Source organism: Nematolebias whitei, chromosome 22, assembly GCF_014905685.2.
Source record: "Nematolebias whitei isolate Nwh7 chromosome 22, NemWhi1, whole genome shotgun sequence".
Classification (NCBI taxonomy): Eukaryota; Metazoa; Chordata; class Actinopteri; order Cyprinodontiformes; family Rivulidae; genus Nematolebias; species Nematolebias whitei.
Window position 1 is genome coordinate 11,138,688 of NC_056519.1, and position 16,782 is coordinate 11,155,469.

The following is a 16,782-nucleotide window of genomic DNA, read 5'->3' on the forward strand; positions in this document are numbered from 1 at the left end:
TGATGTGGTCTTAAATTTTAGATCCACTAAAGCAGTACCAGTAAAAGACCTGTAATAGTTCTACCTATAACCTGGTTCTGTGAACAAAACAGCCCAATATAGACCTCAGAACCACATCATAATGTCACTTTAAACATCTATTCAAGTAAATCTCTAAACTTTGTGTTGCACTTTGTGTGAATTTATGTAAAGGATTGTAGTTCAGAAGAACAAGTTTTTGTTTTTTTTGCAATCGCTGCAATCATATCTCAAAATAACCTGTGTAGTTTATATCTTAAACTGTTGGTGTTTACGAATTATCTTTAAAATCTCGATCGGCAAAGGCTAAGCTGTATTTATAGGCAGTATTGCTAATTTGTGCACACCATTTTTAGTAATATCACCAGCATTTAAAACAAACGTGCTGCAAAACCACTTTAAGCATCTCGAACTCAACCAGCTCAATGGAAGTCTTTTGAAACTGGTTGAGAAGCTCATGTTTTTCCAATTTAACTTCTTGCTAAGGTTAAAGTTTGTGGTTCTATTTTAGTCGAGAAGACTTAACGGCTACACCAGTTTGGACTTTTAAACATGAACTAGCTCTAGCTCCAGTTTAGCACTGAAACCACTTTGGTAGAAACAAACAGCGTTTTAGAATTTTATCCAAATGATGACAAGAAGAATCACAAATATTAAATAATTTAATCCTGAATTGATGCGAATGATTATAAAAGCTCATTACTCGAATAAATGCGGGACATATTACGCAACTTTTTAAAAAATCCAAGTGGATCAAATTTCAAAATACAGTAGTCCCTCGCTACTTTGTGGTTCTACTTTTGCGGATTCACTCTTTTGCGGATTTTCAAAATAAGATCATAAATGACCAAAAAAAAAAGTGTACACGACACACGATTGTCAACTTTAATATTACTTACATGATTGGGACAGTACGGGATACAGTAAAAAGTTGACGAAAAAAATACTTTGGACAGGCGCCACCATTTTGTAGTTTTCTCTCATAAAGCCCACACTGTAGTGCCATTCGAAAGGACTACATTACCCAGAAGCCAACAGTGCTTCTGGTCGTTGCGTTCTACTGAAACAAAGGAAAAGTTTTGATCCGATCCAAAAAAGTTTGGTCCTTATTCACAGTGACTTTGGCGCTCAGTGGATGCAGAGAGCCGTGCAGAACCAACCGGGAATTGGACCAGAACTGGACTTCCAGCCTCATCTGTCAATGTGAGAGCTGCTTGCTGGCCCATGAGGCCTCTTGAGCATGGAAGCGCTGCTTGGAGGTCTGGAGTTTTCTCTGGAGCTCACTAGGACTTTTTTCATCCGGATCCCTCTGGATTATTTGGACTCGATCATTGTGTGGTTTTGTGCGGGCTATCCAAAGACCTGGCTCTCTAGAAGCGTCTTGGTGCTCAAGGGCTGCAGAGAGCCGACCAGAACCGGACCAAGGCTGGTTAGTCCCCATATAAAGTTTTGCAATATCTACTGTGCAGTACGCACAGGTATATTAAATCACGTAGGTTTAAGAGTTTAGAACTTTGCAAGCGTGGGAAGGGTTTATAAAGCCAAATACTACAATAAATATATTGTTTCTATTTTGCCGTTTTTCACTTATTGCTGCGGTGTATGGAACGTAACCCCCCGCGATAAACAAGGGACTACTGTAAGTATTAAATAACTTTGAGAAAATAAGTTGTGGCTCACAACTTTTACAACAGACACACACCATAAAGCTGCTAAAATCTGCCGTGTTGGTTGTCTTGTCTGTTATCCATCAGAAAATGAGATTCCAGCTGTGTTTGTTGGTCTCTGCTTTTATGAGCTTGTTTTTGTGTGTGGGTGTGCAGAGGGGTACACTTCAGTGCTCGGCTGCTGCTTCTGAGAATGCGTGTGTTTGGGGGGGAGCTACTGTCCGCCAGCCTCGTGTTACTACAACAAGAAACAGGCCTTCCTAGATGTTCTTGTACTGTCCTTTCCATGACTTTTTTTGCCTCTTGAAACGACTGTTGCCGAGAAAAAAACCTAACATGATGTTTCCGCTCTGCAGCTGTGCGTGTTTGTGAGACTTTGCAGGATGAAAACGAGCTGACCCTCCAACATGATCTGAGCTCTTAATTGATCAAGATAAGGAGCGAACACTCCAACACAGGAAATGTCGAGATTTTGCGTAACATTTTTGTTGTCGTCGATGGCAGCTGACACTTCAACATGGATATGAAAGCACAAATATGTTGAACAGATGTGCAGAAAGTCCACGGCTGAAAGGAATGGCTAGTTTTGTAGCATCACACTGAGGTGAATATCCAGAACCTTGACTCTTGATGGAGACTGTGATTATCTGAGCAGACAAGCAATAAATACGTGCACGCTCACACAAAACAACCCCATGTCCCAGATGCCTGGATTATATGAGGTTTGTCCACATCTGCTTCCTGCTGTAGGCTTGGATCCAAAGTGGGAAATTATAACCGTGCTAATACCAGTTAACCCCTTTCTGTTTTCAGACCGTGTTGAAGACGACACTTTTATGAAAGTCAAAGTATGTCCAAGTTGCTAGTCGGAGCGTTTCATATTGCTCTTTGCTGATAAAACCACGTTTTAAAATGATGCTTTAGATTATGCCGTTAGATTTGTTTTTGTGGATTTAACAGGAGGCAAAGTTGAGCTGTGATGTAAATCTGATCGTCACACAACAATTCACATGATTATCAGCTGCAGAGCGGAAGCTGGTGGCTCCATAGGTCAATTTCTCACTGTGCTGCAACTCTTGCAACAAAACCACGATATCTTGAAACATTTGCCTCACTGTCTTATCGGTTACATTTTGAGCACGTTCAAACTGGTATAAAGTCGTCGTGGGCATCTCAAAGCTTTCTCAGTTATTTATTTTTTGGTAGTCCAGAGGGCTATAGTTGTATTTTGGTGAATTTAATTTTTTTAATTTTTGTTGCTTTTATCAGGTAACAATATTTAAACTGCGCAACATACCAGTACTTATTTTAGGAGCTTAATTCCGAATTTGAATACTCTGTATGTTTCTCTGTCTTGAGATCTGCCTTTATTAAAAATAAATAAATAAATCAAAGCAACATCCCCAAATGTCTGTGTCTAACTTTTCTGAGGATAAATAATATTTAAGCTGGTCCAATACTGTCTATTTTACTTTCAGAAGTCGTCTCCTGTAGAGATGGAGATGAGGCTACCATGGTGGAGCTAAAGTGAGCCAAGGCAGTTATTTTTTTTCCCATTCAACCTTTATTTATGCAGGCTAGTCTCATTGAGCCACAAGGACTCATTTGCAAGAGGGACCTGTTCCAGACTGAACATATAAAGTACAGACAATAACTATAATAACAATAAACTACAGTAAAAAATGCATTTAAAATAAGATTAGTGTATAAAACAGTAAATCAGGTTGCCATAAAACAGGGTGAAATGCTAAAAACAAGAACATATCTGCCTTAATTTTTCCACTGACATTATCAAATGTTTGAAACCGCTTAAAGAAATCAAGGTGGACAGCTTCAGTTCTTGTTGCAATGTGTTCCAGGTCGCAGGAGCCGAGTAAGAAAATACCTTTTTGCCGAATTCAGTCTGCACTGAGGGGATGCTGCAGGTAATGATGTCCTGAGAGTCACTGCATGTTGTAACTGCACTGATTGTACTCGGGTACAATGTGGGTGATGCGAACATCCTAAAATTTTCAGTTTTATTGGCCGAACACGCAAAAATAAATTGTGATTTTCAAAAAATGACCATGCAAAACGCAGACAATTCGTCACTTGGTCACAATCATTCAGCATTAAATCAAACTGCCACTGATAATTCACCTCCTTGCAATTTTGAGTCCCTAACAATCGCAGCCCAGTGCGGTTCTGACTTTAGTTTTACTTGAGGAATGTATGCATCAATTTATTTGAATTTACTGGTAAATAATTTGATCATATGGTCCTCACCTATAATGCAGTCTAACAAAATAAAAAAGAGCCGTATGCAGCCTTTGTGAATACTTTTATTTGTTTCTTGCTGGTGAACTTGATCCAACCAACTCTGCAGCTGCAAGCCACGCATGCAGCTTTGCAAAGACTCTCCAAAAATGGAACAAGATTTAACATTTCTCTCAATTTGGCATATTTTGACTTTATTCTTGGAAAGATTTCACCCTGTTACTTCTCTAAATGTGGAAACAGTTAATTGTGTTGTAAAAAAATATATTTACGCATTTTTTTGCATTTACGGATACATTTTTTGTGCGTTTCGATTAAAAACTGAGCAAGTAAAACACTTATTTTTTCTTAAATATTCTCATTTATATATTAGATATATATAAATATACCTATACCTAGGATATACCTATGGCGTAAATATTATTTATATTCTTATTTTAGTTCAATTTCTCCTTACTGCAGGGGCTGCTTAACTGTTTCATGTTTCCTTTTCCTTCTCTGTCTTCGTCTATAGTTTCTATTCTTTTTGTTTTGTCTTCTGACAGTAAGAAGGAACAGAGATTTATTAGTCAGAGGAAGTAGTACGAGTCGCTTTTCTGGGTTTGACAGACCTCAAAGGAAGGAGGCTCCCAGTGGAGTCGATGCTTGAAACAGTTGGCTGAACTGGGCTCTCTCAGTTCATCGCAGGTGCTTCCCAATATGAATATAAAAAATCAGGCTCAGCTTTGTGCCACAGAATGACGAGCTGTGTTCTCGTGTGTGAATATTTATGCCCACTCATGCTATCAGTGCTCCACTGACCTCGTTTGGTCTTATATTATTTTCAGCTAACGAGGACTTGACAAAGTCCGTTCCACCGACTGAGCAGACAGGGTGTGAATTTGGTGTTTTAAGGTTGTTTCCTTACAAGTTAAATCATATTGCCCTTTATTTAGACTATGCTTCACTCGTCACCTGACTTGAATACTTGAACCATCTTTTTCAAATCACTTTTTCTTGAAACTACTTTGATATTTTGGGAAACTGACTTGTTCCCTTCTACGCAACAGACGAGCTGAATTGTTCTTACAGTTTTCTGTACAGTGAAGTGGAAGAAAGTTCAACAAAAATAACTTTCAAGTGACAAAAAGAGAAAGTTCTGTTAACAGTTGGGAAAAAGTATATATTTTTTAAATTGTCATTCTTTTATGATGTTTGGTTTTGAGCTGAGTTTTTTCTAATTTAAATACATTTCTAATAGTTTTTTATTCTGTCAATTGTTGTTTTTTTTAAACAAATCATTTGCTCAAAACTGTAGCTAAAAGCCAACCATTATTAGACTGTAGCCAAAAGTTAAAACTAGCAAAACCTTAGCTAATAGCTAAAATGAGCAAGGACGTAGCTAAAAGATGGAAAAAGTCTATAGGAAGTTAAAAACAGAGCCAGTACACTAAAGATGATTTCATAGAGGGCAATGTTTTTTGCAACAACTGAAAAATGATCCCATATATTTCTGCAGAAAATCTTAATTAAAATACACCGCCTGGCCCCCAAAAAGTTGCCACCTGGATTTAACAAAGCAAATAGGTACGAGCCTCTTATTGGATAATTACTGCATGGGTGATCATCTTTCAGCTGACAAGTTATTTAACCCCAACTGGTGCAATGAGTTGCTTCTCATTTCTTAAACAACCATGTCGAAAGACACATGGCGTGGTCGTGGAAAAGATGTCAGTCTGTTTGAGAAGGGTCACATCATTGGCATCAAGCAGAGGAAACATCTAAGGAGGTTGGAGAAACTACTAAAATTGGGTTAAGAACTGTTCAAGGCATTATTAAAAACTGGAAGAATAGTGGGGACCCATCATCTTCAAGGAAGAAATGTGGCCGGAAAAAAATCCTGAATGATGGTGATCGGCGATCACTTAAACGTTTGGTGAAATCAAATGGAAGAAAAACAACAGTACCACTCAGGGCTGTGTTTAATAGTGACAGTAAGAGGATTTCCACACGCACAATGTGAAGGGAACTGAAGGAATTGGGATTGAACAGCTGTGTAGCCTTAACAAAACCACTAATCAGTGAGGCTAACTGGAAAAAATGCTTCAATTTGCTAGGGAGCATAAAGATTGGACTCTGGAGCAATGGAAGAAGATCATGTGGTCTGATGAGTCCAGATTTACCCTGTTCCAGAGTGATGGGTGCATCAGGGTAAGAAGAGAGGCAGGTGATGTGATGCACCCATCATGCCTAGTGCCTAGTCATCAATGAAAGATCTTTGTGAAAAAGTAATGCAACACTCTCCCACAGTGTGAGGGAGCGCTACCTCTGTAGCTCTTTTTAGCTAGCACATCTGTATTGCGCATCGCTAGCTTAGCGCTACATCAGTGCCGGTAGTGGTCGATAGGGGGCGACGGTTCGGTAGGAAGGGCGCTCAGTTCTGTTGACAGGGTGGGGCGTTCTCCTTGTATAATAGTAGGAGACACTGATTCCTGACTGAGCTGATTGTTTTGGTATATGAGTGGTTAAAAATATGTATGATGCGAAGTAGTTGTACAAAATGTAAGAAACTATAAACAGGAAAGCAAGAGTAAATGCTGTCTCTAAATTTAAACATTTAAATATTATCTCAAACATTATCTAAAAGTGATGGCCAGGAGATGATCAGTGTTCACCGGAGCTGTTATAAAAATGTTTGCGATTAGAGACGGCATTAATCCACTTTGGTCCTGGGTCTGCTTGGACTAGCCATTAGCGTTTTAATTCAGTGAGAATTAAATAGTTCCCCAAGCTGAGGTCTTTCAAAATACTGACCACAGCAGGTACGATATTATTTGTGCATTAAAACAACACAATTGAGCACCAGTTGTAAGCAGGTTTTCTGTCTTGAGAGCCACAGTCGTAGGCAAAGGTTTATTACAAATGTTACAAATCATTGTAGATATTTGTTTGGTTTTTTTATTTCTGCAGTTTCTAGCTAAATATACATCCTGTTGGTTTTAAGTTCACTTTATTGATCTTGTAAACCCCAGCAGGTCTTTGAACAGCATCGCTATGATTTAGTTGGTAGACTGATGGAAGCCGAGCAGCAGGCTCACATCCCATACAGACCATTTTATTCTCTGCGCTGTTGCAGTGCATCTTTTCCCCCCCCGCATGCTTGCAGCGCAGTAGATGGATTTTTCTGAGAGCATTGTAAGGGCTGACCTATTTTAGCTTGTGTGTATGTGTGCGTGGAAGGTGACCGTCTGCTACCACGCTCGACAACCCCGCTTCCTGGCCACACTCGAAAAACCTTTTTCCCCACTGCCTCTGCAGGAAGACCATATTTTCTGCCAACCAGTGCGTACTGCTGAGTTCAAGAAACAGAATGCGTTTCTGTATCTCTCTGTGTGTGTGTGTGTGAATTATTTAGTGTGCCGAAGTACAGAGACGTCGGCTTATTCAGCCAGGAGACAGAAACTAGGTTAGATTCACTAACAACTCTTTTAGCTCCTGCGAGGTTCTCTCTCACCGAGTTTTTAATCCTTTAATCTTTATCTCCACTTTTTCGCCCAGTAACTGGTTTGGCATCCTCCAGATATATAAACCCAAGTCAAGTCATTGTGAGGAAACGTGCCTGTGAGCACACATGACTCAGCCGCTCGTGGAAGGGGGGGGGGGGGGGTCTGTGAAGTTGGCATGGGCCTTTGGGGGCTCCACCCTGCGTGTATTTGCAGGAAACTTGCCAAGTCAGTCGTGCTGTTACGTCTCTGTCTGATAGGAAGTGAAGAACAGAAAAATTAGAGCAACGTGGTAAACGTAAACATGTTTGTGCATAAAAAAAGTAAAAATAGACATTTTTACACAAGAATCTATCTTTTGGGTTCATCATCTTCTTTATTACAAAATAAAACCACATAACTTTGGTGTGCTTGCTTATAAAAGCCCAAATAAAAAAATAAAAAAAAGTTTTCTCTTTACTGACTTTCAGGAAAGTTTGTTATGGTGAAGATTGTTTGCAGAGTTTTAGAAAATTAATTTTATCTACAGCTCAAAACCATCGATCAAACCTGAAATTATGGTCAAGGTTTTGTCTTTTATTAACTGTTAACAAATTATTCGTCTTCTTTAATTGGATTAGTGCTTTAGTTCAGAGAACTTCCCATCAGATAACAAATGCAATAATCTTGATTTGTGGCCTTCAAATTTTATACACCGTTTAGGAGAAGCCCAAGTTAAAGGAAGCTATTTTCCTTTTTTTGTTGTTTTGCCGTTTTCCCATAAGCGTCTCTTTTGTTTGTTGCGTTTTTGCTGAAACTGATACGCAGCCGAGTGTCGGATAACAAACAGGAAGTCAACGAAGGACTCTTTAATAGTAAGAATATTTGTTTTTCTTTGTCTCCTTTCTCCGCACTCACCTCCAGACGTTAGTGTGAAGCGACGGTGTGTAAAGAGGGGGTGTGAATGAACTACTGGGGGGCTATACGAATAAAAAAAACATTAACTTTTTTAACAAGACCCTCTTAAAAGCCTCATCCTTCACATCTTATACGCCTTTTCTTTTACTTTATGTTCTACTTCCTTAAATACTTCCTCCTCAATCCTTTCCTTTTACCTATTATATCTTCAGGAACTTGTTAATTTAATAAATAAATAAAATTATAGAAAAGCATGAACAGATTCCCCACCGTTACTTATTACCTTTGCACGTCCCAGGCACAGCCGTTATGTCTGGGAGCTGTTTGTGTGATGTTCGTGCCGTCTTGTGGTTTATGTAACAGGAAGTAAATGTAATAAGAAACACAGTTGGTTTATTAGACAATGGAAAGTCCAAAATAGAGCAAACCTAACCTGTGTGAGGATGTAGGTTGTTTTTTTTTTAACATAAGTAAGTGGGCAATTAGAATTGAAGCATTTATATCGTTCAGCATTGTCATATCCAGATGGTACCAATCATGTAGGAACCATCTCCGGAAAACACGTCAGTATTTAAATCACCCCTTACATTTATTTTTGCATTTATTGATTTGCATGCATCTTACTGAAATAGAAATTCCTGTGTTTCTATAAATTGTTTTTTTTTTTTTCACTTTATTTCTTTGTCAATTAAGGTTGCCATAGAAAATCTCTGATTCTGTGCAAAAACTAAAAACGATCATGATCCAATTTTTCTGATGTTGTAATCAGTGTTTTCAAAACAAACTGGTCCAGGCTAAGTTTTTCCACTAGCAGCGTCACTGGTGGCTAGAATTAGAAACACATTTTATAAATTTTTTCTTCACTGTGTGGTCTTTACTTGTTTAATGGGTTTAATTTGTGACATCTGCCACTGATAAATTGCCTTTTCAGAAGCCAAAGGCAAAATGATGGATTATCACTGATGTTGCTTTTAAAGGACCAACAAACACAAAAAGTTTAGATTTTATAGATAAAAAACAACAATAAGTCATTTTCCCCAGTTAGACCCACATTTTATTTTCTGTCAGGAAGGATCTTAATTATTTTTGCTTAATCTTTCACAGTTTTATTAAACTAACAGTAGGGCTTCACAGTTCTAGAAAAACATACAGTCGCACTGTTTTTGTTGAATAATGCAGTGACAACAAAAGTTGTGATAGACCCATTTTTTCTCACTATCTGTTCTGTCATCACGATTCTCACAAAACTTTCAGTGACATGCCAAGTTGTTTCCCAGTCATTATTATCCAGTCAGTGTGTTTTTTTCAATAAACGTCTACCAAGAGAAATAATAATAATAATAATAAAAAATAAAAAAAACTTAAGTATTCCGTGTTTTTCTGCCATCATCGTTTATTTTGAAAGGATTATAAAGTGGAATCTTTAGTCATGGGTGAGCTCAGCTTTCCTGCCAGAATGCGCTAGATGGGATGGAGAAGGACTTGAATATTTGAATAAAAATTAAACAATTACAAACAATTTTGAATGTTTTTTTTTATGTGCATCCCTAGTGTGGGCATCAAGGGCATAGAGCGTCCATTTAACTGGCCAAATATTACTGAACTGCAGAGCCTGAAAATGTTTCACTTGAAATATACAGCTTGTATTTTTTTACAGTCCACACATTTCTATATATATATGAAAATGAAACGGGTGTAAATGACCAACACAAAAGATTTCAATGCTAACCTTAAAGTTCACATGTATTGGTAGAATGTATTTGGCCACATGGTGTCTGATTTTACGCAGGAACTAAAAAGGTTAATATTGTGCTCATTGATTTATTTGCTTTTTATTTTTTTGATGAGACGAAATTTTAGGCGTACTCTGCAGCTTTAATTAATAGTAGCTTTATTGTAATGTTAAATAGGTTTTAACCTTGGCAACTTGATTTAATCTACTGGTAATTTGTCTGTCAAGCTAGATTAAATGTAAATTAATAAGTTTTCTTGAGAAAATGATTCCGTTTATCTCAGTTTCCTTATTTATCTGCTTTATAAAGAGGGTCAGCTTGTCTTCATTGACTTTTCTGCTCTTGGCGTTTGTGTGTCTGGATCTTCCCGGGCCGCGGCCCAGCACAGAAGCAGACGTCTGTTGCAAATGTAATTCACAGGAGGCCGTGGAACCATAATGCTATTACCACACACACTGACATAAATGAACACACATGCACAGCTGTGCTGCCGCCCACAGGCTTCTCTCTCTACCTTCTTCCTGTCCTTCGGTTACTCGTAAGTTCTTGTTGTGGTTTTATGAATATCATGGTGTTTTGGGGGCTCTTTTCTAGTTTAAACTTTCTGCTTGTTGCACGAGTATTGTGAGCGCTGTCATTTTTAAACTTCAGGAGTCTTAATTAAACCCACACAGTTAAGTTGAGGCGACAACGGGTAGAAGTTTGTGTTGGGATTTTGTCGTTTGAATAACAAAAGTAAAAGACCTAAATTCCCTTAAAGGAATGCATATTGCCTGCACATTTTATGCCAAAGTTTTAGACTAAGTTTATCTTAGAAATGATAAAGTTGTAGCCATTTTGGTCAAACCATTACAATCTTGTTATTGTGCGATGCCAAGCTCAGAGTATGTTATGAAGAACTCTCAGCTACTACCACATCAAATTTGACCTCTTGAGTTAGATATTTTCTTGGTAAAAACCAAGCAATTTGTGTTTTTCTCCCTTTTTTCTTCTAAATGTCAAATGGTGCTGGTGTTTAAAGTGATTCTGCTACAAAAGTAAAATAGGAACAGGATATAGGTGTTTCGTGTGACCAACTCAGGAAGTCAGGATGTGCTGAACATGTCCGTGTTACAGTCGCAGGAGGAGAAGCCTGCAGTTGGGGCCGATCCGTAGAGGTGGGGCCATTTTTCACACGAGGCTTCACAAGCCTGAACGCCCACGCTGAATTTCTCAGACTCTGTGAGTGACGGAGGGGAGGAGGGAAAGAGGCAAAAAGGAGAAAGGAAGTGCAGATAAATGCCTGGTGTTCGCACACTTTCAGAGAGAATCTAAAGAGCTGCTGACAATGAGTCTGTGTGGATGTTATCAAACTTAGTTTTTTTTTTTTTTTTTTACTATAAAAGGTTTCTAAAAGGAAAAATCTCTAAAAGGAAATCTTTAAAGGTTTTTCTCTGATGCCCATTATGGCAGTGAAGTTATCAATAGAAACAGCACACGTTAAAATATCACCAGTACAGAAAAAAGCTCTACAAAATGTGTATATTTACTTCCTAAGCTTTAAAGCCATACTAGTTTTTGTGTGTATTTAAGTAATTTGTTTACATTTGAACACTAATGAGTAAACCTCAGACAGTTTCAGTGTGCAACGACTATAGAGGGTGCATTCACACCAGCCCTGTTTAGTCTGCTTTAATCGAACTATAGTCCGTTCGCCTAGAAAGTCTGGTTCATTTGGGGAGGTGTGAATGCGCAATCGAACTCTGGTCTGCCTAAATACCTAGATCTCAGTTCGGTTGAAGTGAACTCTGGCACGGTTTGAATGCAGTGTGAATGCAAGCGGACCGGAGACCGCTCCAAAAGCAGGAAGTGGACTACAGCGCAGGGCATTCTGTGTAAATGCAACCAAAACAAAAGCACATTTCTCTTACCTCATACGACCGTCTCAGCCGCCTTGTGTGGAAAAACAACATTCTCCATAGTCTTCTGCCTCATCTTCTGCTCATGCTGAGTCCATTGTTGAAAAACGACAAAACAGAAATCCTAAAACTGCAAAAATTTGACGCCTCTCCGTTTTTGTTTTTATTTTGAGAAAAAGTGTCTTCTGCAGAGGTTTTTGTGTTGTTTTCTTCAGTAGTTCTTGGTGCAGCGCCACCACAGGTGAGGGGGGGAGCAGGTTGGCTCGATCGACTCAGTGCAGTGTGAATGTGAACCGCACCAGCTGAAAATGTAAACAAATGTTCTGAATTTTGGTCCCCAATCGAACCTATCAGGTGTGAACACGACCCGAGTCTGCAAAATAATATCAGGATGAAGGGATGTCAGATGGAGAACAGTTCTTCTCTCTTCTGAAAAGAAACTGCAACTAAAACTGTAAAGTCGAGAGTCCACAGAAGAACCGGTACCTGGAGTCATTTATGGGGAGGAAATCCAAGTGGGGGAGAGTTTTGAAAGGAAAAGTTGTGACTAAGATCATATGCCACTGAGCTGCTAAGATATTCAAATTCAGTTGTAAACAAAGTCAAGGAATGTTTACTGTTTTTCAACACAATTTACATAATAATTATTCCCAATCATTTGTGTAATAATGTAGAAATTGTTAGAAACAACAGCAAAAAAAATCTAATAAAAACATTGAGAATGTGTGTATTTTGACAGCTGATATGGCCTTAATAAGTGAAATGCTAAAGTTTTAAACAGTGTTGGGGATGATTCTCAGCTACTACCATGTCAGATTTTAGTTCAGTATCAGGACTGAAATAGACTTTTTTTGGGTGGGGGGGTGGGGGGTGAGTCTCATATTTTCCACCGTACACACAGGCCTGTCGCAATAAATCAATTAATTGCATGATAAATTAAAATTATTGACCTCATTTTCATTTATCGGCTTTATCGTTTCTTCGTGTCTCTTTCTTCTGAAGACACCGGATGACAAAAAGCTCAACTCCAGTGCTCTTCACTGACCCCTCCCTTTCTCTTTTCTCTTTAAGATCAATTTTAACAGTTCAAAATCTTGTTTTTGGATCGTTAAAGCAGCTAAGCTCAGAAGCTAAGCTAACAGGCCGACCCCGGGGAAAAAAACCTCCATCTTGTCAAAGCTCCAAAATTCATGGTTGAAACTTGTGCCTTCATGTAAAAAGTTGTTTTTCTCTGCAAAAAGAAGCTGATAACTTGTTTACTGATTAAAAAAAATAAAAAAAATAAGTATAAGTTAAAAACAATTATTTGTTTGTCTCGGTTGAACTTTTCCTTAATAAATGCACTTCAATGGTCAAATCCGCTGCATTTCACCTGGGCGGCGTGGCAAACAAATTTGACGTTTGCTCCAGGAGTTTTGGAACGAGACGAAGGTTAATTAATTAATTAATGAGACACTTGGCTTGCCATTTTACTCGAGGGCCTTCTAGTGGCTGAAAATGTTGTTGTTCAATATTTTCCATGTCGGAATGAATGAAATAATCAGATCTCAGCCAAAAATTGGGTTATAAATATAGGGGAAAAAACATAAATATGTTGCTTTGCTGTATAAGTTGCAGGGCATGCAAATTTATGCAAAAAGGTGCGACTTATATGGCGAAAAGTACGGTAGTACCGGTAATCGGATATTTTTTTATTTACCCTTCATATTCTCTATTCTCTTGATGTGATGTTTGATTCCCTTTTTGTTCAAAATAATTGCATTTGATATAATTGCAAAGTTGGTTATTTTATTTGAGTATATTTTACATCTCATTCTCTGGACTCTGCCTGTTTTTATGTTTGACATGATTTCCGGACGAAGCATCGATTCAAATTTGATTTTAACCTCCGAGGCCAGAAAGCAAAAAAGAATACCAAAGACCTTTAAAAACCTTTTCACAGCTCTCTGTGCTTAGTTAAAAATGCTGCAATTTACAACAGAAACATGTTTTAAGACCACTTTTGCTCTCTGAATTCTTCTAAAATGATGAACTTTCATACAGTCATCCATATTTGAATTTGTACGCTGATATTGTTTTCGTTGTGGTTTAACCAGGTGTTAAACATTTAAACTCTGGCTTTAGGTCATCCAGTTGTTCAGTGATGTTGCATCTTGGTTCACCTCTGCAGCAGAATTAGTCTATTTTTAGGAACAGATGTTGACTATTGCTATAAAACTCAGTTATGTGTGTAATAATGAATTAAAACATATATGTACATTTCTGAACTGATTAGAAATAAGACATGCTTGACTAAATAGTTCCTCCCTGCTGTCGTTAAGTCTATTTTTGACCACCATGTTTAAGGACAGCTAGCTAAACTTTGGCCTGCTGTCAGCCAAGACCTAATGTAATTGTTCTCTTTCCATTAACTGAATGTGTCTTCATCAGTGTCTGCCTTTATTAGATTTGGCCGCTCTAAACTTTATGCAGTGTCTCACGATGAAGAGGTCTGTGAGACTGTGGTTCTTTTTTGCTAATATGTCTAAATACAAGCATGACTTCTTTGGATGCATATTTCATGAACAAGCTTCTGATCTCGTTCATCTTGTTTAACCCAACCAAATAATTAATGTTTAGCCCTGAATCCATGTTTGATGCTGATTGGAGAGAAGTTCCTCTGATTCGGATCAACTGTGACGTTCATCACAGGCGGATCTGGTTCTGTTTCAAGTCGTCTCCTGTGTCCCATCAAATGAAAAAACATTCCCATTATCATAAGTTGTGTTTTTCTTCTCTGTATGGACTAACCTGTTCACAAAAAATTGTTATCTAACAGTTTTTGTCTCGTTTATTTTAGCGGTTACGGCGGCTATCGACAAAGTACCGGACAGAGAAAATCTACCCGACCAACATAGGAGAGCGGGAGGAGAACGTCAAGAAGAACAGATATAAAGATATACTGCCATGTAAGTTCTGGTTCACTGCCTCTTCAGCGCTTTGAGTCTTGTCGTTAAGCAGTTTAAATTTAAGCCATATGTCTTTAGATAAGAAACACGAACATTTTGCACTGGTCCTGATTCATAGCATTGATTTAATGTATGGTTTTATGCAACCTTGCATCCTGCTTGTGAAGCAGCTTTCCAGAGTTTATCTGCTCATCTTTCCTGTTCTTACCTTTTGGACACATATGACCCAACATCTGTCCTACTTTTTAATGTTTATCCTCTGTTTCCATCCATCCATTCATTTATTAATGCTTTTAGTGAATGAGCTGATGAGGCAAAGGAAGGACTGGTTTATCCTTAACAGATGGACTCAAAAACACATAGAAACACCACAACAAATCTAGATAATCTTTCTCCATTTACCTTTATGCATTAAACAGCTTTCATTTTAATTTTGTCTTTGTCTTGTGCATTAAGATTAAATAAAAGTATTAAAGCATTTGTGTTTGTTGTTGTCCTCAGTTGACCACACTAGAGTAAAACTGACATTAAAAACAACCAATCAGGACACAGATTACATCAACGCAAGCTTTATCAAGGTAACAACTGATGCTGCTTCTGTTTTATTCCTTTTTGTAAAAATAAATGTTCAAACTGAAGTGTTTTGTTTACATTAATTCATTGTGTATTTATAATTCTGTTTAATTCATATGGCTGTTCAGGGTGTGGACAGTCCAAATGCCTACATTGCAACTCAGGGCCCGCTGCCGAACACAGTCATCGACTTCTGGAGAATGAACTGGGAGCACAACATAGCTGTGAGTCCAAGTCCATGTAGGAGAGACCGTTTGATTGATCAGTTTTTTTCAAACTTTATACTTAAAATATGGGGGAAATTACATATACAGTACATTCATATATAATGATTCAGTCAAAAACACAAAATAAACATTATTTCAGGAATAGTATCCGGTGTCTGAAAGGGAGTAAGGAAAAGTATAAACTTATGTGATCCTACCTCTTTTTGTTCAAATATGTACAATTCTTTAATAGTTGTATTTGGAAGTATGCCAGAACTTTTTTTTACAGACACATCTATCTAAATATGTCTACAGCAGCACATAAGCAAATCTATTTACATTTACCCACAAATGCCCACATTCCCCTATAATTATTATTTATAAGGGATGTTTTTTAAACACACCAATAACTTCACAAGCTTGGTCCAACATGTAAAAACAGTACAACTTTAATTTGTTCAGTCAGTGCAATTATGAGTCTAACATCCAATGTAAAATATAATCTAAAGATAAAAAGAAGATCTAAAATCTAATAATAAAGATACTGAAACTGACAAAAACAATAGGTTGACGACTTTGGTCAAACATAAAAAAATAAACTTCAACAAACCTTTCAAATGGTTCAGGATATCTAAATCTAATGTAAAATAAATAATAAAGGAGCTGAAATAAGAGGAAAAAACTAGCTTGGTTGCCAGATATTAAAATAAACAGCAATCAGCTCCTGTCCTTATGGATTAGTCACATTGTCACAGATACCTGAGCAAAATTTTTTCCCCCGATATAGATACTAATATCAGATCCATGCATGTCTACTATTAATAGCCAACTACTGTGACAATACGTCTGTTTTTTGGTGTATAATTTGATTTTTTTTTTTTTTGCTGTTATGTGACCCCTGAGAAAAATATAACACAGATGGGTGGTAGTATGGCAAAATCACATTGTTTAACGGGAACATAGTGAGCAGCTCCAGCTGTTTCTGCTAACAAAATTTGTTTTGTTGTAATATTTATAATAGTAGTAGGCAGATTTAAAGTAATATTAATCTAATTTTTACCTACAAGAAAAACTTTTCTGTATATGTATGTGCTCAAGTTTTTT

At 37.7% G+C, this 16,782-nt stretch overlaps 1 protein-coding gene across 1 annotated transcript in view; it reads left to right on the plus strand.

The window, feature by feature from the left end:
- ptpn12 (protein tyrosine phosphatase non-receptor type 12) overlaps positions 1 to 16,782 on the plus strand; it is a 69,221-nt gene that overhangs the window by 11,816 nt on the left and 40,623 nt on the right. Inside the window, exons 2-4 of the mRNA XM_037695922.1 lie at positions 14,791 to 14,899; positions 15,401 to 15,477; positions 15,601 to 15,696. Of these exons, the coding sequence (XP_037551850.1) occupies positions 14,791 to 14,899; positions 15,401 to 15,477; positions 15,601 to 15,696 (282 nt within the window). The remainder of the gene's footprint in view (positions 1 to 14,790; positions 14,900 to 15,400; positions 15,478 to 15,600; positions 15,697 to 16,782) is intronic.